A 21,990-nucleotide genomic window follows, 5' to 3' on the forward strand; every position below is an offset into this window, starting at 1 on the left:
CCTTGGGACAGTGCCTGTAGCATGGGATCATCTTTTTGGAGTTGTGAAGCCTGAAATATTTTGCTGTAAGTGCAAGGACACTGGCTGTTTCACACACAGGTGGCTCCAAAGCAAAAATACAGGTTTGTGGTTTTGGGGGTTTGTTTGGGGTTTTTTTTTAAGGGAGAAAAACAACCCAACAACTCTGTTTTGCCCTTCATAGCTGAAAACTAAGAAGACAGTGATTAGAGCTTTTACCTAAAACAAAAAAAAATTAGGAAAGCTGCTTTTCTGGCCATTTTATCTAATAGCAATAAATCTCATTGAGCTGAGTGCATCTGTCCATATGGATGTGGCTATTCTGAGACTAAAGAACTTTACACAGTGCTGCTTGTGCTTCAGACCTGGGTGCCAGGCTCCTTTTGCTCCTGCAGTGGTTACGTTCTGGTGGGTGAATCTGTAGACATCAGATAAAACATCAAATACCAGCCCCTCATTATAGTTAGATAAATGGGTGTTAGCTGGAGGAAAGTATGGTGATTCATTTTTTAATGAAAAGAAAATGGTTTCAAATGTTCTGTTTCTGGTAATACAGTCTCTATTCAAGGCATTGTCTTTTGAAGGTCTAATCCCAACTCTAACCACTGTGGGTTTTGTTATTTGAACTTATTTCCAGCATGAGTATCTCTCCCAGGCTATTGTTTTCACATGCTTAAGACCCTTGTTTAAAAATAAAAAATAGGTAGCTTAGAGTTTAATGCAGCCAGGTCGGTAAATAAGAACAATTTTTCAGCATTTCTATCCCGCCATCCTCCCCATCCACAGCTCCTGAAGGGGATCTCTAGTTTTATTGTCCCTTAAGGATGAGGTTATCTCAAGTTATCATACTCATTTTAAAGGGGTGAGGCGATGGTCCAGACAGCTGTTGCTGTCTTCATCCCGTTCATGAATGATCCAAAGAACAGTATCCAATTCCTGGAAGCCCTAGAGCTTCATTTTTCATTTTGACTAATTGTTTTCTTGAAATAATGAGCAGTAGTGATTTCACAAAGCATGGTCTCCTGGCACCGAGATCATTAATGACTCACCGTGCCTTTAGTAGCAGTTAAAAATATGCTTTTCCACACTTTGAAAAAGTCCTGGTAATTTTGCTCACAAAGGAAGTGTAATGTATGGTGGGAGTGAGTGGAGATGTATTTCCTTATCATTTTCTATTCATGACCATTTTGGAATCCAAGGCAACCAAAAACTAGCAAGAAATGAGGGGTTGCATTAGAGATCTGGTCCAGAGGAAGAATATTGTCTGGGGATGGTTTTTTTGATATGGCTAATGACCCTCTTGCCTCTTCCTTAACTCCTCCAGAGATGCAGTGCAAGGACCACTTCATGTTTTTGAGGCTCATCTGCAGTGGGAACACTAAAATTAGTCCCCTGTTCTGGAAGACTTTCTTGGAGATTTTGTGATGGAAATTTCATCAGACACATTCTCAAAGATCAGCGTGGGAGGACAGTGGAGGGAGGGGAGTGCGTTACCCACCTGGGATAACCCCTGGGAGAGGTTTCCAGCAAGGGAAATCCCTCATGATTCCTCTCAAGTGGTTCACAGGCAGCTCCATTCTCATCCCTACTTGTTTTTTCTTGTGAGGGCAAGTGATGTCTGTCTGAACTGCAGGTGCATCTCTGAAGTTGCTGCTGTGGATTGAGCACTGACTCTTTCCAGCCCAAGGTCTGTGACTGCACTCCCCCTGGATCAGCTCTTGGGAAGATCGTGCGATAGGAAAAACACAGTGAGATTAAAAAAACAAAAATCCAAATCTGATGTTGTGTGTCCTTATTTTATTGTTTAAAATTCAGCCCCAAAACTGTATTAATCCCTTTTCACTAGCACAGGATCAGAGTAGATTCAGTGTTCCTTCTGGAAAGCATCTCTGAGATGTTTTTCAGCCAGGGTGTGTCGTTCTGTTTTATAGGACGCCAAAGATGTATTTGATTTATTTGTGTGGCTGCCTGGCTTTTGTAAAAAGTGGAAGTTATTGTTTTGAAGGTTACTCTTTTTTTGTTGCTTTTTTGGTACAGGGATGTTGATGGTGCCTCCCCTGCTCTGCTGTCACACAACTACAAAAATCCCAAACCACAACCAAACACTGCCACTGCATTGGTTTGAAATGAGAAGCTGAGGTCTGTAATGCCATGTCAAGTTAAAATATTTTATCAGCATTTAATTACAGTCCTTTGTTAAGTGGCTGCATGCTGAAGTAGCACAAACCCAGTAAATGGTAATGCTGAGTTCTCTTCAGGATCTTGTTTATTTGGGATCGAGTTAAAGGAGGTCAGAAATTCCAAATTCTCTCCCTGGTTATTTCAGGAGCTCCACAGTACCAGTACCTTTTTTATAACTCAGGCTGATATTTTAGAAATATCTTTACATGTCTACTACTCATTTCCTGGAATGTTAATTGGGCTTGTGGGATGAAAGGCCATTGGAAAGGTAAAGCTGCTTCCCAGCACTCTTTATCTCAGGATAATCCTTTTTTCCAAGGAAATTAAGGCACATTTTATAACAGGCACATTTTATTATGAAGCCTACAGAAGAGCAGATTGAATTAAGAAACCCAGCATGCCACCATTTTTCCTAGAACCTTTTAGTTGTTTATCAAACTTGGTTTTCAATTTCTGAGCAGATTTGGCCTTCTGACAGTGAAACTCCACTTGTGGCTTTGCCTCAGGCACGGCGCAGGCAGGTCCTGTGGGTGTTGTGCCTGCACAGCATCCTGGGCTCTGCTCTCCCTGCAGATGCCTTGGCAGGCTCTGGGAAGTTTATCCCAACAGTTCTGTGATGGATACAGACAGCAGCTGACATGACTTGAACCCAGCTTTGCTAATTAGTGTATGATTTTTTTAAAAAAAAAATCTCCAGAAGGGAGATGAAATGATGCTTTGGAGAAAGCTCTGCTCCATGTGTGTTGTAAAGGCTTGAGAAGGAAGGGAAGTCCAGGGGTGCAAGTGTTGGCTGGTCAGTGAAAATCCCTGTTCGGCATTCAGCAGGGGTCAGACAAAAGCAAGCTTAAAGAATGGGAGGAAATAAACCTTGAAAATTTAATTATTTATTGCTGCTGCAAAATTATGTGCTAACTCCTGTCTCCTAACCTTAGAGAAAGATGTAATAGACATGGAAAGATGTAATAGGCATTAACCTAAGGGTTAGGAGAGACATGAAAATCCTGCAGGCAGGCAGGGAAGGCAGGCAGACATGCTCTGTTCTCACTGGCATTTTTGCCTTTATATATGCAGGCCCCTCTTTTCCTACTAGCCAAAATAATCCAAATAGTCAAAATAATCCAAATCTTTCCATACGGTTCCCACTACCTCACAAACCTTTCACAGTTAAGGGCTTAGCGTCCCAGGAGGCAGAGGGTTTTAATAGCAAGATATTTAAACCAAAACCATTTATTTTTATCACAATGCTACACATTGGTCCTGCCTTTGTTAGCACCTTTTGGTCAAGAGGGCAGCAGAAAGAACAGCCATCGGTACAAACCCCTAGGCTTGCCAGGATTAAAAACCCTGTGCAGTGTTTTGATGCTTGAAAAGAGAAGAACCACATGTATTTTAGGGACACAGGTCCACCCACAGATTTTACTATAGTTCCACTTCAGGACAGCTGTTTAAAACCAGGCAACAGCATTTGGCATTGCACATCATCCTCCCTTTCCCTGCTTCTTTAGGAGGGGTGGCTTTGAGTTGTGTAATGCTGTTCTCCATCTCATCTCCCTTCCTGAAATCACGGCAGCACTCAGTTTTCATTCATCTGGGAGCTGCTACGTGACTTCTCCCACTCAAGAGCTGCAGTGGGAAGGCAGGGAGTGGTGTCCCTGTGCTCTCCTGGTCACGGTGTGCCAGGCCAGCATGAGGTCCACGAAACAAAGTCCTTGGTGCTTAGGCTGGTCTCCTAGGAGGACATCTTTATCCCAGGAATGGGGAGCAGGTGAAATACACTCTGTTTCTCACAGTCCTGCAGCAAGAGCAGTGACCTTACATCTGCCAAGGGGAGCCAGTTACAAGTCTGACATTTTCCTGATGCAGGAGAAATAAGCTGTGGCATTGCAGATTTACCACAGGTGAGACACGTGCCCACTCTGCTAAAGGCTGGTGTCCAAACTATGGGTGCAGGCTGAAAGAGACAGGTTGCTGTTATGGGGAATAAAAAAAAAATAAGAGACTTCTCTCCTTCAAAGACATAGAAAGCTAAATGAGCCATTCACATCATCTCCATTTTCCTCAGGAGAAGTGGTTAAATTCTTTTATATTTCATTGCCTTCTTCTCCCCTTGTTCACAATGAGAAAAAGAAAGAGAAAACCAATTAAATATCTGATGTGGAAGAGCTGAAGCCTTTCTTTGTGCAGAGGTGTCTCTGATTCTCATGTGTTTATTTTCCTATTCAGTTTTCATATGCTGAGTGGATTGCTTATTAATTGTTAAATGACTGCTCTGCAATTCAGTTATGGAAATGATTTCTACTTCAGTACCACTTGCCCTTGAGAAAGGGAGGTCAACCAAAATTAGATAACTTCTCTTCAAACCTTTTATCTTTCTGGAAAAAGATACAGTTCAGATGCCTGTCAAGAGGACTATGAGATTCCAACCTTAAAAGAATCCTTGTGACAAAGCTGGTTTGGGGATCATATTGAGAATTGGTGTCCTGATCTGGCCTGAGATCAGGAGATCTGAGACCTTTAAGCAGATTAATCCAGGTGTGTTGTTGACTGTAGTGCAGAGCTGATATTCTGTTGCTCACACTGATTTCTAGAATGAATTGTGAAAACACAGATTGAATAAAACAAAGTTGTAATTTTAACTGAGGCAGGGAGAATTGTGTGGGCAGAGCGGGCAGTCCCTTGGCTTCAGTGGGATTCTGCTCAGGCAGAAATGTCCTCCCACGCTCATCTCTTCAGGGTTGCACCTCCAGCTTCAGCTTTCACTGTGAGCCTTTGCTTTTTGCCTTACACAAGAAAAGAGGCTGAAAAAAAGAAAAAGGAGTTACGTATTATGCAGCAAATATTACCAAGGACATATTTTGTGGTTTAAAAAAAAAACAACAAAAGGCAAAGAAAAATGCAAATCTGGAGCTTTTCCTGTATTTTCAGAAGAGAGCTATTATTCCTCTGGTTTCTCCCTGCTGGCACATAATGCTGATATTTCTGTGCATTTGATCAGAAGGTCACTGAGGTCAGTGCAGAGATTCTCAGTATCTTCAGCGTACTTTGCACCACACTGGGCAGGAGCTGCTGTTTTGCTGATAAATCCGAGTGTGATGCCTGTCCCCAGGCTTTGGAACAGCAAGAGCAGCAGTGTTGGAGGGGCTGTAAACCAGGCTGGACTCTGAACACATGGCTGCCCCCTTTTCTGTGGGAGGTTTCTCATGGTGAATTGAAAGACAGCAGTTTGCATTCTAAAAGTAACGAGGAAAAAACACCAAAGATTATTTAGACCAGCTTTTTTTCCCCCCCCTTGTAACAATATCACAATATTCCCCCCCCATGTACAATATCACTTCCCCCCCCCCCCTTGTAAGTTCACACACTCAAATTGCAGAAAAGAAACAAATATAGTTATTTTGGTCCCGCTGAGGAGACGTGTTTGCAGTGGCCACATAACTCTGAGTAGATTCTTTTGTCCTGGTAAGTTCTATTTTTAGATCATCAGAAAGGTTATGGATAAATGCCATAAAAGCATCAAAAATAAAATTTGGTCTGACTGCTTTGTCTTGTTAAGTATTTTAAGAAGGAAAGCCCAGCTGATTGCACGCTGGACTGCAGGCATTAATTTTCAAGCTTTTGGTACCCTGTTTATGTATTTTTAGATGAGCAGTTCTGCCCAAATGCCAGTGGCTTTTCACTGTCCATTTAAAGGTGTATTTTTTTGTAATTCCAGGTGTATGGGATCAGTGTGCCAGGGACAGAGGATTCACATTTTCTGGGAGGAGATGGGGATGCTGCTGGTGGTGTGTGTGCCTGTCTATTGTGCCAGCCTTGTTTTCTCCCTTCTCTGATGGTAAAATGCCCTGGAGCAAATGGATGCCTGGCATTGCTGCTTGCTGTGAACACAGCCAGGAGAGAAAGGCTCAAACAGCTGCCCTTCAAAAATCATTTCTGAAAAATGCCATTTTGTGGGCACGAAACGTATTTGCTGTAGCTGGGTCATGCTGATCTCAGAGCTTAGGTGAAGAATATAGAGGCTTTTTGAAATGAGGCTTTTTGAGGGTGTTACCAGTTGCCATTAAGGGACATAAATCAGGAGAGGATTTGCATGGGCTTTACTTACTACTTGCAAAACTTGCAGCAAGCAAATTAAACACCTTTGTACTTTTAGTTCAGCTCTGTTGAAGCATTTCAGCACCAGGACCCACTTACCCCTCACATGCTCTTGTTTCAGGCAATCCAGGTGCCTTTCAGGCCACAGGGCAAATGTGCAGTGTTCAGAAAGGAGCAGAAAAGAGGATTTTAAACACATCTTACTCCAAAATGCTGTTTCAGACTAATTCTAATCTTTGGTCTCTTCTCTGAGAAAACCAGTTATGGCCTTGACTGAAGACTGGTCAGAGTGGAAAACCAAGATCCTTTGGCCTTTGCCATCAGCAGGAGCCAGCATTGTCTGCTCTCCTGGAAAATAAACTGTTTTAGGGTTACAGAACCATAGAATGGTTTGGGTTGGAAGAGGATATTCATTTCTACTCAGCTTTTATATTTGGTGTAATACTTTTAGGCAGGACATTAATGGATTCCTGAGTCATTTATGTAACACATAAACATGAAAGAGCTGTGGAGGAGCAAGAGTAATCTGTTTTGGGGCTGCTAACCAAATTATTCAGCCTGCAAGCCAGTAGTACTCTCAGCCAGAATATGCCAGAATCCCAAGTCACACAGCCTTCTAAAGGTCAGGAATTCTCTGTTTAGGTTTTTGGTGCATTCTTTAACTGTGGGATTATTTCTGAATGCAGATTACTTTAAGTGTGTTGACTAGTTTGGTATAAAAGTAATTCTTACTCCCAGATTTCATTCCTGTTTTCCTGGTATTGTTTATTGCAGTAACAGAGAGAAATGTGGTTGACACTGATTTGATTAAACAAAAAGTTACATTAGAAGCACAGAAGTTTCCTTGTGTCCTTAGGAGTTAAACAAGTGCATGGTCTTGGTGATACCCTGTTACAAAAGCATGCCTCAGTAGCAGGGAGGTGTGATGCTGTGATAGGGTACTTCCCAAAACATTCGAGAAAATGTTAAATAATAACATAAAGTCATTGAAACTTAATTCTGATAAAGTAGGGGGGGGGGGGGTTTATGATAATGAGTGATGTTTGATTTTAATTCTTTTGCCATGCTGAATGATTCCCATGTTAGGTAATAGGTAAATTAAAATGTAATGAAAATTAATTCCAGATCTAAAGAAGGTTCTCACAAGAAAAGCTGGATTTAGTGTAAAAATGGGAGATGCATCAGTAAGGACTCTTTTTCTTAGACTGATTTCACACTGCAATTAAGTGCTACAAGACTGAAAAAAACATAGGCTAGCCTAGATATTGTGAGATGAAGCACATCTAGGGAAAGCTGTAGACTGATATTTCAGCTCCATGAGCAGCCTTAAAAAAACCAACCAAATAAAACACGGCACAAGAAAACAGGGACAGCTGTCAAACAAGGTAGCAAAATGCAGATCATAAGTGAGGAAGGGCATTTACCCTCTCAGGTCCCCTGCAGAGGACTTTGAGAGGAGAGCACCTCACCTTGCAGTGGTTCCACTGAGAGACTCTGTTAGTGAAGAGCTGACACAGCAGGCAGGGCTTGAATAAGTGATGATGGAGCTTTCTCATTGCTGGTACCCTTGTGAGAGAGCCTGATGTCCTGCCAGAAATGGACCTTTTAAATAGTTTTTATATAGTTCTCCATGTAATATATAACACTATAAACTATATATATGTATATGCTTGCATAGTTACATATAGTTTTTATTTTAAATTTCGTTTTTTAAAACATGTTTTGTTTCAAATCTCACAGTGATACAAAGGTAATGTAATATTTTTGTTTTTATGCTGGCTTTATGTGCTTCCGTGTACAGTTTGGTGAAGCTTGCAGGTATCACTGTCTTTTTTTTTTTTTCCTTTTAAAACATTTTCATGCATTTCTTAATTAATGATTTTAGCTCTGTTTACTCCTTTCTTTAAATAGCAGCTGGCTCAAGACCCAACCAGAGTTGCATACCAGGGTCCCCAAGACAGTGTCATTAGCCTAAGCTGGTTAATTGATTTATTTGGCATGCCATTCCACATATTTACCTCAAGCTAGTCAGGCAGCAGAGGAAAAATGCTCCTGTTAAAGATTAAACATTCCACACTCACTGTTTCAGGGTTTGAAAGAGCTCAAGCTCAGCTGTGCTTTCAAAGATGCTGGAATTCAAATGGAAACTCTTGATGTCCTTTCCGTGACAAAACAGTACCTGTAGGGGCAGAGAAGGGGTCAGAGGAGTGTGGTTTTGCACTGTTTTTTAGAAAGTTCAGATACAGAGATGTTTCACTTTTCATTCCTGCACCAGGAATGAAATACAACACTTTGTTTCCTTTTCTCAATTCCATTCCTATCTCAGGAAGGCAGAAGTTCTGGCAGTGCTTTTGGCTAGGGTTTCCCAACCCTGTATTTAGTGGCCTTCAGCTATGACCAGCTTATGTGGTCAGTTATTTCCTATGCCATGCTGGATCCTTCCACAAACTGCTTTGCCCGTATCCAAGTCAAAACTATGAGGGAAAAAAATGCTTTGGAGGTTTCTCCTTAAATACCTCTTTCTTTTTTTTTTTTTTTTTTTTCTTTTTTTAATAGGAAGTGCTGTAATGGGTTGTTGGGGGTTTTTTTGGTCTTTTTTTTTTTGAGGAAAAACCCAAGCCTTGGAAATAGTAAGCTCAAGGTTACTGCAAGGTCAGGAAGGTGCCTCTTAGTGCCCTTGTGAAAAAGAATTGCCTTAAAAATTTAGGATACTCCAAACTCTTCAAGGTAGAGTTTTTGTCCAACAACTCAATTCCAAGAGGATTTAGCCTAAACTGAGCATGTTCCAGAGTGGAGATCCAGCATTATATAGGGTCAAACATCCACCACTCTTCAGTGAGGGAGAGCCATAAAGGGTTTTCTATTTCTAGTCTATTCAGTGAAGCTCCTGTGACTGCAGCAGATTTTGTGGGGTAGCCTGAGTAGGCAGCTGAAGATGTGAAAGGGTGTAGGAGGAACCAGGTGAGCAGGCTTAGCAAACAGCAATCGATCAGGTAAGGCCACACAAAATGTCACAGGCATAACCTTGCTAAGACTCATTCACAAATGAGAATGAAATCTGCATTTTGTCAGCATAAACAGGTCCTATTTTCTGCATTGTGTTGGTACCAGCAGAACTGTGGCTTTTATAACCTTTCCTTTCTATCCACAGTGGATGAGCAGGGTCCTCACAGCACCTGGGAACCAGGATTAGCACTGAGTGCCCTTTCTGGTGAGCAGAAATCAGGGAACCCCAGACCTGTGCTGGACATCCACTCTTTGTTCATTGCCAGCCTCTGAGTTTGCACGCTGTGGTAGAAGGTTTGGAGTGGAACAGTGGATAAGAAACCCCTGGAGTGATGAGTCTGCAGGGGCAGCACACAGGGCAGGGCACTTGGGGTGAGGTATGGGGAATGCATAAAGTTAAAAACCAGAAACGGGTATGGATCAATGTGATTTTTTAAAAAAAAGTCAAAAAGAGAGAAATTAGAAGATTCACAGAAACCAATGGAAGTTAATATCATCAGTCTGAAAACAGCAGAGCCATGTAGGAAAAGGCTTTCATGAAAGTATTGACCTTCTTTCTTTTTAAGTATTAAGAATAATGTTATTCTTGTTGGTGCTTCAGTGTGAAATGTATAAAAGCTACAGAGTATGCTACCTTCTAATTAGTCATACTGATTAAATTATGGTTTGGCTTTGTTTTTCTTCAACACTTTTTGAAAAGAAAGCTGCACCTCCAAAAGGCACAGGGAGCAGCAGGTTAAAGCTGCATCCATAAATGCTCGTTTTTCATGTAGGGTATAAAATATGAGGTGAACTATTTTCAGGAGGCTGACAATGTAAAAGAATGATATTACATTTGCTGTGCAGTATCAGGGACCTACTTTTATTCTCTGGAATTGTTCCATTTTCTTCAATCCTTAATCTGCTTAATCTGTGATATTACAGGCTTGATGTTACATTAAAAGTATTAAAAAATCTGCAATCGAGTTAACTTTTTTTTTTAAGGAGATGTAACAATAATTTGCTAAAGAGGTTCCTGGTTTGTGTAATACGAAAATAATGGAGAATTAAAAGGCACTCTCAGTTACAAATATTTGTGCTTTATTTTATACAGTATTACAGAATTAATTATTTTAATATATATGAATATAAATATACATATATAAATATATAATTACGTGTATATAATTATATATAAATATATAATTACAGAAATGAATTGCTCTTTAGAGTTTTTGAAGGGCATGATTGTAGATGTGTAGCAAAAATAGCTCTGAATTGAATTAAAAATAATGAACTTAGTATTGTCAGAAGTGTGGGAGTACAAAATCAATGGATTGCAATCCATTGCTTTTTTTGTGGAATTATCTAGATTTTTGCTGTCATTATCATATGCCCCAGTATACCTTGCAGAATACTAATGAATATAAAAATAACTCCAGAAATTTGCAGTGGGATCACTATTGATGCAATGTGATAGAAGAATCGATGCAGCATCTCACACTTTGGTCATTCTGCATTGGTTTGTGGTAACTTTTTGTGGTTTTATTTTCTTTTTACCTTTTATCAGACGTTCCTAAGACAAGAATCGAAGTGACAAAAATAAATTGCTCTCATAAACATCTAACAGGAAATATATCCATGCAGTGGAACTATCCAGTTTAATGTCCTATTACTGTGATTTTTGAAGGAAGAAATAGAAGCTAAAATCCAGTATTTTTCTTCTTTTTGGATCATTCATGCAAGGTGGATGTTGTGTATTGTGACATTCCTGCAGCAGATGCTTGCATGGAAGAGGGGATGGCTGAGAGCTCTGCACAGGTGACAGGACAGGTCCCTCTGACCCAGGCAGCCCTGCAGAGTCACCTGGGAATGGTGTGCACCAGGTGTCAGGGAGAGGCCACCCAGAGAAAGGTTTGAAAAACAAGTTTATTGTGCAGGAGTGAATTTATCAGGGTTTATTTTCTGCCATTGGGCAGCACAGTACCAAATTCTCACAGTAATGAGTAAGAATAGTTTGCAGTGAAGGAAGGTTTCTCTGATAGAGCTTGGCAGCATCATTGCAAAAATTACTTCTCGATGTGCCTTTTCCAAGGAGAATGTGTCCTTACACTGTCAAAAAGTGTCTAATTTCCACTTTGAATTTCTGGTTATATTGAGATTTTGGAGGGTGGGGTGTTTAATTTATTTTCTCTTGCCTTTTTTGGTATTAGGGAGGGCATTTGGAATTTTTTTTCGATTTTTCCCTTCCCCCCTCCCCACCCTTTTTTTTTTTTTTTATAATTAAGATTTGCATTTCTGTATTGTTCAAGCCTGTGAACAGGTGCTGGCTCAGGAAAACCTGCTGTGGTGCTGAGCCATGAGGATGGAGGCTTATAGCTGACCACTACTGACCAGTAATCCTCATGGACCTGCTGGAATGATCCCAGGGAGAGTGATGAAGTTGACAGGGCTGGAGCACCTCAGCCAGGCTGACACAGTTTGGGTTGTTCAGCATGGAGAAGACTCTGGAGAGTCCTTAGAGCCTCTTCCAGTACCTAAAGGGGGCTCCAAGAGAGCTGGAGAGGGGCTTTGGACACAGTCATGGAGTGGCAGTGCAGGGGAATGGTTTTAAACTAAAAGAGAGTTGGTTTAGGATAAATATTGGGCAGAAATTCTTGACTGTGAGGGTGGTGAGACACAGTCTGCACAGAGTAGTTGTGGATGCCACATCCCTGGAAATGTGCAGAGCTGGGTTCGATGGAGCTTGGAGCAACCTGGTCTAGTGGAAGGTGTCCCTGCCCAGCAATAAGCTTTAAGGTCCCTTCCAACCCAAAGCATCCTGTGATTGTGATCGATTTTCCTGCTGAAATATAATTACACTTATCATTTGGAATAATATTTACAGAGTAGTCCCTGCAGGTGTTTTATTAGAATAGAATTTACATGGAATTGGCGAATTTGGAGGAAGTAGGGAAGTTGACATTACCAGGTAAACCAGACTTTTTGGCAACAGCAGGTTATACCTAAGCCCATGCACGCATTTTCTTTTACTCCAGAGAAGCAATCTCCTAACACTGGTTTGCAAAATCGGGAAAAAAAAAAAATATCAGCACTGGATTTATTCTGAAAGGAGTATCTTGTCTTTTGTGTTGAATTAATGCCTTGGAACCAAAATGACATTTGTTTCTGCCCGTGGGTGTTGCTGGGGGAGCTGATGTGCTGTGAATTCCCAGGAACGTTTGCTGTGTGCTGGCTCCGATGTCTTGGGGACCAGCTCCTTGTTTTATTTATCCCCCACCGGCTTTTGTGTTTGCAGCCTAATTTGCTGGTAATGGGAACAGTCAGATATTCATCTGTGCTAACACATCTCTGGTTTAACCAGAGCCCTGATGCTTTGATACGAGCCAAGCCCAAAATCAGCACTTCTGAACTCTCCTACTTTTGTTAATAACTTTTATTGGAATTCTGACTTCTTTTTTGTCTCTGTTGACCAAAAAAAACTGGGGAGACTGAAAATTAATGTGGGTTCTTAATCACAATGAAAGGTACCAGGCTGTTTTGAAGGCAAGTTTTGGTGACAATACAGATTGGGGTTTTTACATATGCAAGGGGAAGCTAAATCTTTAAAACATCCTACTCTAAGGCAAAACCTAAAATAATAGAAGTGAATAAAATCTCTTGCATAGCAGTGCAATTGCATTGACTCGCAGGCTCTGCAGAGCACATGGCTCCCTGCCTGCTCCAAAAGGATCAGACCTAAACCCCTCCAAGCCTCCCAGTGCTCCAGAAAGCAGCAGCGTGGGTGCACAAGTCCAGAAGCACTTGGCTGGCTGTGTTCGCACACAGGCATCCGAAGCTGATGCTTTTGCACTGTCTGAAGAGCGATTTCCTGGTAATTCAAGCTGGGATAATTCCTTTACAAAGAACCGCTAATGATCTTACAAGCACCGCATCGAGTTGAGAAGAGTGGGTCTGGCGCCTTGGCTGGTGGCTTTGCAATGCTGAATGTTGTTGTAGGAGGCCTCCCAATCAAGGGGAAATGAATATGAATAAAATGATCTGCGAATTCTGAGGTGTTTCTTTCTGTCGTTCCAATGTAGTGGCTAAAACTTTAAAACACAACGTGTATCAAAGTTGCTAGAAAGCATTTTAAGTAGTTGGCCGAACTGATGCAATAGAGAACAATCATAATTTTTTTAAAGTTTTCAATTTGTGTGGGTTGGTTTTCTAAAAATACATGGGTTTTTTAAGTACAGTTACTGAGACGGAAAAAGTCGTGCTTCTCTTAGTCTCTCATATAAATATTTTTGCAGCACTCTGTTGTTGCAGCTCGTAGAAAACCTGATTCAAGGCTGGGGGCAGTTTGTGTTTCTTGGATGTTTTGTTTTGCAGCTCCTTTTTATAGCCCGGGCTCGGGAGTGAAAGGGGAGGAGGGGTGGGAAAATGTGTAGGGACAAAACCAAGGCGGCTGAAGGAAATGGGTGTCCATTCCCACACCTTCCTGAGGGCATGGAGCTCAGCTTCCCAGCCTGAAGCTGAACCCCAGATTCCAGCCCGGGCACCAGCAGTGCTGAGCTCCAGGACATCGAGTCTGCGACTGATTTTGGTTTTGCTTAACTCCAAGGGCTGAATTATTTTGTAGCAGTAGGAAGGATCACAAGGGATGCCTTGTTTCCTGCTGAGGATGAGCAGGGATACCATATTTTCCCTGCTCCTGGAGGACACATTGGGGAAGGAATAAGGATTTCTCTGTTTCACGGCTCCATCTTATCTTCTGTTCCATTTTTAATGGGGGACATAAACTAACAAGGCATTAAATAAAACTGAAGCTCAGTTCTGAGAAGCCTGATTTACAGCCCTCTTAGGTCAGGTTTTAGGTTGGTCCAAATGAGAGTGGATAGCCAGACCGTCCAACCCACATGGGAGAGTTTTAGCTGCTTTATAGCTAAAAGAATGTTTTGTGAGTGCACTTACACTTGTGTGAAGTGGCAGTGACTTTGTGTAATCAAAGAGTTTTGTGTAATCAAAGAGTTTTGTTTTGATCAGCTCACATTCCTTTTGACTGACAAAACCTGAAAAGGGGAACAAAAACAAAGAAGTTCTCCTTATGCTTTAGGCTCAGACAAAAGCATCTCCTCCAGAAGTAGGCGCTTCCATCTCCTCCTGTCCACTTCCATTCCCTGTGTGGTTGAGCCATGAAATCAGCTTTGGCAGATCTCAAAGGTTGCATGGGCAGCTCTGGCCTGATTAAATCTTTGGATGGGCTCACATGACTTGGGGTGCAGAGTTGTGGCTGGAAAGCCTGGGATGTCAGCAGGAGCTTGGCCTTGGAGGTCATCGCATGGAGGACCAGGTCCCTGCATAGCATGGCACTGCCACTCCTTCCCCAAAGCTCAGGGCAGAAACCAGCCCTGGCTGGAACACAGGTGGAGCAATGAGAGGTCAGGTTACAGAGAGCTCTTGTCAGATCTTGTCTGTGAAATGAGACTTGAAGTATGTTACAAATACTGGGATTATTTTGGGGTGGTGAGAAAAGCTGCTCCTCCTGCAGTAGCTGTTCTGTGAAAGCCTGCTCTGGACTTTTCTAGTCAGGTCTGGAAAAACAAGGATGCCAAAGCTGGGGAGATTCAGCAGGAGCTGAAGAGGCATTGGCTTTGCAGTCCCAGTTTGCAGCAGTCACTCAGGGCAGGCTGACGCTGTCCAGGTCTGCTCGTATCCATGGAGAATGGTCAACTCAGCAAGGGTCTGTGGTCTGACTTCTGCATGGTGCTCCTCAAAGCCTCAGGGGTTAACTCATGGTTTGCTTGAGATCTGACTTTTCCAGTGCTTCCTGATCAAGGAACGCTGTGATAAATGTTCCAGGTTTTTGTTCACACTTTCTTATGCAGTCTCCTGCAAACACATCTGCCTCAGGCAGATCCCACCTGGATTTTTATCACTGATACAAATTAATAGCTGTAATCAGACAGGAAAATGCAAGGAAGTCCATTGCCAAGTGGAGTTAAACTGTCAAATTCCTCACCAAACATTTATTTCTGCACAAGGATCAAATGTCATTGTTTTTCTCAAATATTGTTCTCTCTTCTTTTGTAGGAATCGGAGTTTCTCTGCCTGGAGTTTGATGAGGCCAAGGTGAGCCAGATGCTGAAGAAACTGTCAGAAATAGAGGAGAGTATGACTCTGCTGACTCAGACTACTTAAATAAAGAGATTGCAACTTACAAAAAAATGACCTTTGGTACCTTTTCATAATTCCTATTCCAGCACATAAAATAGGTGGTGCTAGTTAAATCCAGATTATAGCCCCTAGAATGGGTTGAGTCACACTGTGAAGCTTTCTCATCCCTTCCTCCCAACCTGTTTTCCAAGGCAATAGCAACACTGTTTCCACAAAGCTTTGCATAATCAGGCCTTGGAGTGTAGCACACCTTTTCTCTTTTTCCCCTCAGTCACTTCTGGAGTCTTCCAGATGCTGTGGATGCTGGGCTGGATGAACAACAAAGGTAAACTGGCCAGCTGTGGCAGAGGATAAATGAGCAGAAGAAACAGGCAGATTAGGGGAACTCATGTTTATGCTTCTAAACCACGGACTTTATAGGACAAATCCACCTCTGTGAGCTCTGTGAGCTCTGTGTGCTTAGAATTAAAACCCAGCAAAGCAGATGAAGTGCAGGGAGTTCAGCAAGCAGAGGCACAAACACACCTCTCTGTACCTGTGAGCCCCATGCTGCCAAGGATTCAGTGGTTCCCAAGGGCTGGCCAGCCTGGCTGCTGGAGACAGAGGACAATCAGGGGAGCAATGGCAGGTTCTGGTTTTCCAAAAGGAGCAGTCCAGCATGCACAGAGCACATCCTGTCCAGCTATTTTCTGGTGAGCCTTCAAAGCCACCTCTGATCTGCTTCCCCAAAGACCATCCACCCTCATCACCTTCTGGCTCCTGGGCTGTAGTGATGCTCCTGGCACAGAGCTGCACGCTGTGTTTGCGGGGCCAGTGCTTTGTCAGAGCACAGCTGAACTCAGCTGCTCTTAGTCCTGTTTTTTCTTGGTTTGGTTTGGTTTGACCTGAGAAAGCCTCAGATGGAACCCAAGATTTCTAAGTGCGTACACGCTCCGCTCGGAATGTGGGTAAAAGAAAACGCCCTTGACAGCTTGGCAGGCTGAGGACTTCTCAGTAAAACACTTGTGTGAGTGAAGAAATCTGCCAGAGGTAGGTCAGGGGCAGGGGATTTGCACTGCCCAGATGGCTCCCAGCTGTTGCAGCGCCCAGATCTGTGCTAGAACACCCGACTGCAGAGCAGCTGCTGCCCCTGCGCTGGCAGAAGCTCCCAGAAGAGTTTCCAGTTCCGTGTGTTTCCGTTCAGGGCTGCGACCTTGCCAGCCTGTCGCAGCAGGATGTCCCACCATGCTGAGCTGGCTCAGCAGGAGGGGCCTGAGCAGGCCAGCACTTGTACAGAGCAGGAGGGAAGGCTATCCTTCCAGGAGAGCTGCCTGGTGACAATCCTGGCTCTTGGTTTGCTTTGTCACTTGACTGCAAGGTGTGTACGCACGTTTGGTTGGAAGCCACGTTGCTTCTTGCCATTTTATATTTGCTTCATAAGCAACCTCCTCCTGAGCTAAAATTATATTGCGGGCTTGTACCAATATAGAGATGACAACATTAAATGTTCTCGTGCCATAACTAAAGCATTCCTCATCGCTTCTCCTTGAGAATTTATTGCTTGTGGAGTTGCCAGATTGCACTTGGACGTGAAATCTCTTCAGAGCAAGGGAAGGGCACCTTTTCCCATCTGCCTGTTCAGAAAGGGAAACATCCCTCAAGCCAATTTGTGTCACTGCTCAGGGAATTAACATTTCCTTTGCCGTGCCTGTCCCACTGCTGCCTGTTCTCTTACAACCTCCTGGTTCTGCCCTCTCATCTCATGGAGCCCTCTGCTTCCCCAAATGCCTTCGGTTGATTCTTGTCAGAGAGGAACTGGCCCGTAACCACAAACTGCTCCTCGTGCTGTTCCCTGAGTCACTGGCTGCAGCACCGCTGTGAAATGAGTGCTTTGTGATTCTCTGAGCTTTCCATTGCCTCTTTCAACTAAGTTCATTCAAGTGCTTTCTGTGTTCTAGGACATATTTAAAAAAAAAAAAAATCAAGGTCAGGGAAGGATCATGATCTTAAGTAACTTGCACTGTGTCAAACATACTTATTGTTTTATTTTAACATGGTCAGAGGATAGGAAAATGTGCTATAAATGGAAATTAAAGAGAAACAAACTGGGAACAGATGTCAGGAAGTATTATTTCATGCGAGGAATAATAAATATGTGGAATGGCTAACAAGGCAAGGAGGCTGAGGCAAAAAGTCTGAGGGAACATTTAAGAGATAATTGGATACCTTCTTAGTTGAGATCTGAAGGGATATGTTTTTATGGGTGGATGCTTCTCTCTCTTCCTAATCTTCTCTCCCCTGAATACTTAATGGTCCTCATTTTCTTCTTGGTGGATCTTTCTAAACTACTGTGCAAAACAAATAAAGGAAAAAGAAAAAAAAAAAAGTACTGAGTGTGTTGAGGACCACAGTGCTCAGTCCTTGGTAGTCACTGGGCAGCAAAATTGTTCCAATTCCCAGTTGTTCCAAACTTCACCAAGTTTGATGTGGCAGGGAATTGGATGCTGTGCTTCCCCATGCTGTAATCCCCAGCTGCTGGGACACAAGGACAGGTTTGCTCCTTGGCAAGGCCGTGCCTTCCTGCTGAGGTGGTTTCTGTGTGTGTGCATCCATCTGCCCCTGCCTACAGTGTTCTGAGCCTGTTGGCCACTTCTGGCTGAACTTGGAGGGGACAAGGCCTCCGGTGCCACTCTGCTTTGCTTTTTTCAGTGAAAGGCACAAGAACCCACAGCTTTTGTTGGGATGTCACATGCTGTCTGTGGTCCTGCTAAATATCTCTGTGTTGATTGCAAATGAAAGCTCCTGTTCAGGAGAGATTTCACAAATCCTCCCCCAAAGCCCAGATGTAAACCAGACTCATCCTGAATGCATGGCCAGGCAACTCGTCCAGTGGCTGGGGCCACACGTGGCCACTGGAATCCTGCATGGATTCAGCTGAGCAGATATCCCAGCACAGCCCTGTTGGCCTCTGGGGCCTCATCCAGCTTTGGAGATCCCTGTGGTTCCTGCCATGGCCCCGGCTCCTGTGTCCCTGTGCTAAGCCAGGCCAGCAGTGTGGCACCAGGGCCATCACCTCCTCCTCCTCCTCCTTCCTTCAGGGAAGCAGGCAGGTGTCGCTTCACAGCGAGGGAACGAGCAGCCCAGCACGGCCAGAGGGGGAGAGGGAGGGAGAAGCAGCAGGAAGAAGGGCTGAAGGAGGGAGTCCCACATGAGGGAAGCTTTCCTGCCCAGTCCTCAGAGGCAGCCAGGGAAGGACCTGGGACACAATCCCACCACGATCCAGCGTCCTTAGGCTTAGGAATCTGTTCCTGCAGCAGTACCCGCTGCTCTCTGCTTTGCTGGCAGACACAGACCCCGTGCGGGGCTGCCCCGGGGCTGGGGCAGGCCTGGTTCCCAGCAGGGTCTGGCTGTTCGATCCCGCCTGCCCCGTGGCGGCTGCGGCCGGGCCGGGCCGGGCCGGGCCGGGCGGGGCAGGACGGCTGCTGCTGAGGCAGGGCCAGCCCTGCACTTGGCTCCTGCCCCACTTGTGCCGGCGTTTCCCGGGTGACAGCTGCGGAGGCCGGCGGTCCCCGCGGTGAGCAGAGGCAGCTGCCGCAGCCCTGGCACCGCGGCCCGGTGACTCAGCCCGCTCGTGGTGCTCGGCCCCGCCGGCCCGGCCCCGCCGCCCCTCTCGGAACGGGCACAAGCAGCGCCCGCGTCCTGCCGCAGCTTCAGCTTCCCTCCCCAGACCCTGCTGCTCTGCTGGAAGGACCTGCAGCTGATCCCGGCAGCCGCTCCGTGCTTTCTGGGCATTCCTCCGCTCGCTTTATGATCTCAGGAGCTCCCTGAATTATCTGCCGCCTTCAATCACACACTGCACAGCTGGCAGGCCCCGCACTCGCTCTCTGCTTGGCAAGACCATTACTCTGAGTGCTATTTTATTTTTTCTTGGTCTGAATATGCCCAGAAGTGCTAAGGCTTTAAAGTGTTCTTCTTTAGGGTGTCTGTACTTGGAGAAAAAAAAAAAAAAAAAAGGCTCATGCACACCATGTTTTTCCAAATCTAAGCCAAGCAAGTGCTGTATTTTATAATGTTTTGGTCATGGAAAGCAGCAGATGATGATATTTTATTTTGGTGTTGATTTACTTTCCAATTATTCAGGTTGCTTAGTCTCACTTCACATATTTTTTTTTAATTTTTCTTTCCTACAGGCCTTTTTTGCAAGTGTAAATAATAGTGACTGTGCTCTCATTGTGCTTCACACAATGGGAAGGATTTTGCAGGAGCCTAAAATCTCTACATCTTACTGTGCTTGGACTTTTTAATAAACTGATTGATATTTTGAGATATTTTCTTTTCTGTGTCAATTCTTTGTTACCTGTTGATAAAACAAATTGCTCACCATTTTTCTGGGGAGATTTCCTGATTTAGGTTTGTAGGTGTGTCATTTTCAGACTGTCTGTAGGTGTGCAAGCATCCCAGAAGTTTTACCCCAAGGCTCACACTGGCCATAGATTGCTCACAGAAATGTTTTCTTCTCCTCCTGGGGAGTTTCAACAGTTTATTCATTCATTCCAAATATTTATGAAGAGGTCCTCAGTGCTGGCGACAGAAGCAGCCTTTTGAATAAGGGGAACACAGGGGTCCCGTAGCAGCAGCCACTGATGACTTTTTAATGTGTTGTGTTTCATGTGGCTTGAGACTGAGAAAACAGGCGAGGGCTCCTTGCCTTGAAGCTGGCTGTGTTAAAATCCTCCTCAAAAATTATTCCCAAATCACAGGGAAGTGTTGCTGGGGGTGTCATTTAATCCAATGTGAAGGCTAGGGCCATGCTCCTGGGTATCCCTCACCATGCCAGGGGGTAAAGATGCCAGCACAGGGGGACAGGCAGCCATCACCATCAGTGCTTCCTCCCCTCAGTGCACCAAAATCAAGCTGTTTTCACCCACCCAGGTCACACTGGTTCAGCCAATCTTTGCCAAAGCTGTGGAAGAGGGCTTCTTTCCTCCAGAAAGGACACACAGTACCAAAGTGCGTTTTCCCAGTAGCATGAATCCCGTGGGTGATTCCCCAGGGCCACAGAAGTCCCAGAGGACACGGTGTGTCACCTCCCATGGAAAGGTGGCAAGAGGGATGCAGCTGCAGCCTCATCTCTGAATTGCCAGTGCTACTAGGGAAGTGCTATTTTGGGATATCACCTCATCTTCTTGTCCAAGCACAAAATTGTGGGTGGTGCTGTGGAGCTTCCCTCCAGATGTGATGGGGCTGACCAACCCCAAGCTCAAGTCCCCAAATGCTTTGCCATTACTCCTTCCTTTTAGTGGTAGGAAGGCAAATCTTGCAGTGCAAGAATTTGCAGGAAAACAGGTTTGAAGGCATGTCAGGGGTGGAGAGCCCACCTGGGGAGTTTGACCCTGGGGCGTTTTGCAGGGTTATTGCAGCAACAGGAGGTCCCTGAAATGCAGAGCTGTCAGAGGACATCTGTCAGCAAGTGGGTACAAGAGAGATTTCCCCAAAGGTGTTTTCCTGCTTGTTATTTTCTCTGCACACAGGTGACTTGGCACTTGCATTTTAATTCCCTTAGTGGCCAGCAGCACTGGAACTCCAGCACTCAGCCATTAGCTCTTGTAATGGGATGGTATTGGAGAATACATAAAAACAGGTAATTGCATAAATGGCATTTCTGGATGCCAGCAAGTGCCTCAGACCCTTGAGGAGTGACATTTTACAGGAGTGGATGGGAGAAAAACAGCAATCACAGCACAAACCCCAAATCCATAGTGTTTCTGAGAGGAGCCTGGGAGGCAACAATAATTTCCTGAGTTTTCTGTCCAGTTGGGAGCCCTGGCTGAACTCAGCACTGCCAGGAAACTATACAGTGCATTTTAGTAATTAATGGCACTTTTCCTGCCTGGCACATCAAACCACAGAGGGCATTAGAGCCTTCATGGCATCTCTGCTCTTGGCAGCAAAAAGAACAAACAAGCAAAGCTGCATCAGGAGTGGATGGGTGGCTTGGGCAGAGAGAGAGGGAGAGAGAGGTGTCTGCGTGTGGCTCAGGGCTCTCTCTGCACTCACAGGACACAGCAGCCACCCCACCACCCTCTGAAAAACATGTGGTGACCTCCTCCAGGCATCCCCCTCAAATAAGCTCACTCCTGCACGACCTCAGAACCTATCTGCAGTTTTCTGTGGCTGAGGAACATGGTGTGTAAAGTTGATCCTCTGCTCCAAGGTTCTGCGAGGCAATGGCATGCAGAAGTACAGGGTTAAAAAATGCCTCTGGAACTGGTGGCTGGGAACCATAAATCCCTTCCAGACAGTCCTTAGGCACATCAGGAGATGAGCAAGCAAAAGCAACTGGAATTTATAAACTTGCATAATTAATTATTCTTTGCAAGGAGAACAAACATTCCCAGGTTCCAGCTCTCTTAGGGCCTTTGACAATTGGGCTTCTTCCTGTAAATAATGTTATGTAAGTTTATACATTTCAGTTAGTGCTTGTTCTAGCCTCTTCACAGCCCAAGGATGTTTTCACTCCAGTTTATTATTTCAGCTGTGGACAGATCATTTTTCCCTGGTGCATCTATAATGGGA

General features: G+C 44.2%; 1 protein-coding gene and 2 long non-coding RNA genes across 4 annotated transcripts in view; 2 read left to right on the plus strand and 1 right to left on the minus strand.

The window, feature by feature from the left end:
* The window catches only part of COMMD1 (copper metabolism domain containing 1), a 60,028-nt gene extending 44,542 nt beyond the window's left edge, over positions 1–15,486 (plus strand). Inside the window, exon 3 of one of the 2 annotated variants that reach the window (XM_086879103.1) lies at positions 15,352–15,486. In XM_086879103.1, coding sequence (XP_086735229.1) covers positions 15,352–15,459 — 108 coding nt within the window. In that variant the 3' untranslated portion in view covers positions 15,460–15,486. Of the gene's footprint in view, positions 1–1,342; positions 5,014–15,351 lie in introns of those variants that run through there. The other variant, XM_086879106.1, reaches the window with a different exon arrangement.
* LOC147655122 (uncharacterized) lies at positions 12,698–18,851 on the minus strand. Its single transcript, XR_015283818.1, has 2 exons — positions 17,641–18,851; positions 12,698–17,368 (listed from the first exon to the last, which is right to left on the minus strand). It is a non-coding gene; the product is annotated as an uncharacterized LOC147655122 (long non-coding RNA).
* Positions 15,707–19,742, plus strand: LOC147655123 (uncharacterized). The gene is made up of 2 exons (XR_015283821.1): positions 15,707–15,760; positions 19,605–19,742. It is a non-coding gene; the product is annotated as an uncharacterized LOC147655123 (long non-coding RNA).
* Positions 19,743–21,990: the final 2,248 nt, after the last annotated feature.

The sequence above is a fragment of the Cyanistes caeruleus genome, chromosome 2, assembly GCF_971803275.1.
Source record: "Cyanistes caeruleus chromosome 2, bCyaCae1.hap1.1, whole genome shotgun sequence".
Classification (NCBI taxonomy): domain Eukaryota; kingdom Metazoa; phylum Chordata; class Aves; order Passeriformes; family Paridae; genus Cyanistes; species Cyanistes caeruleus.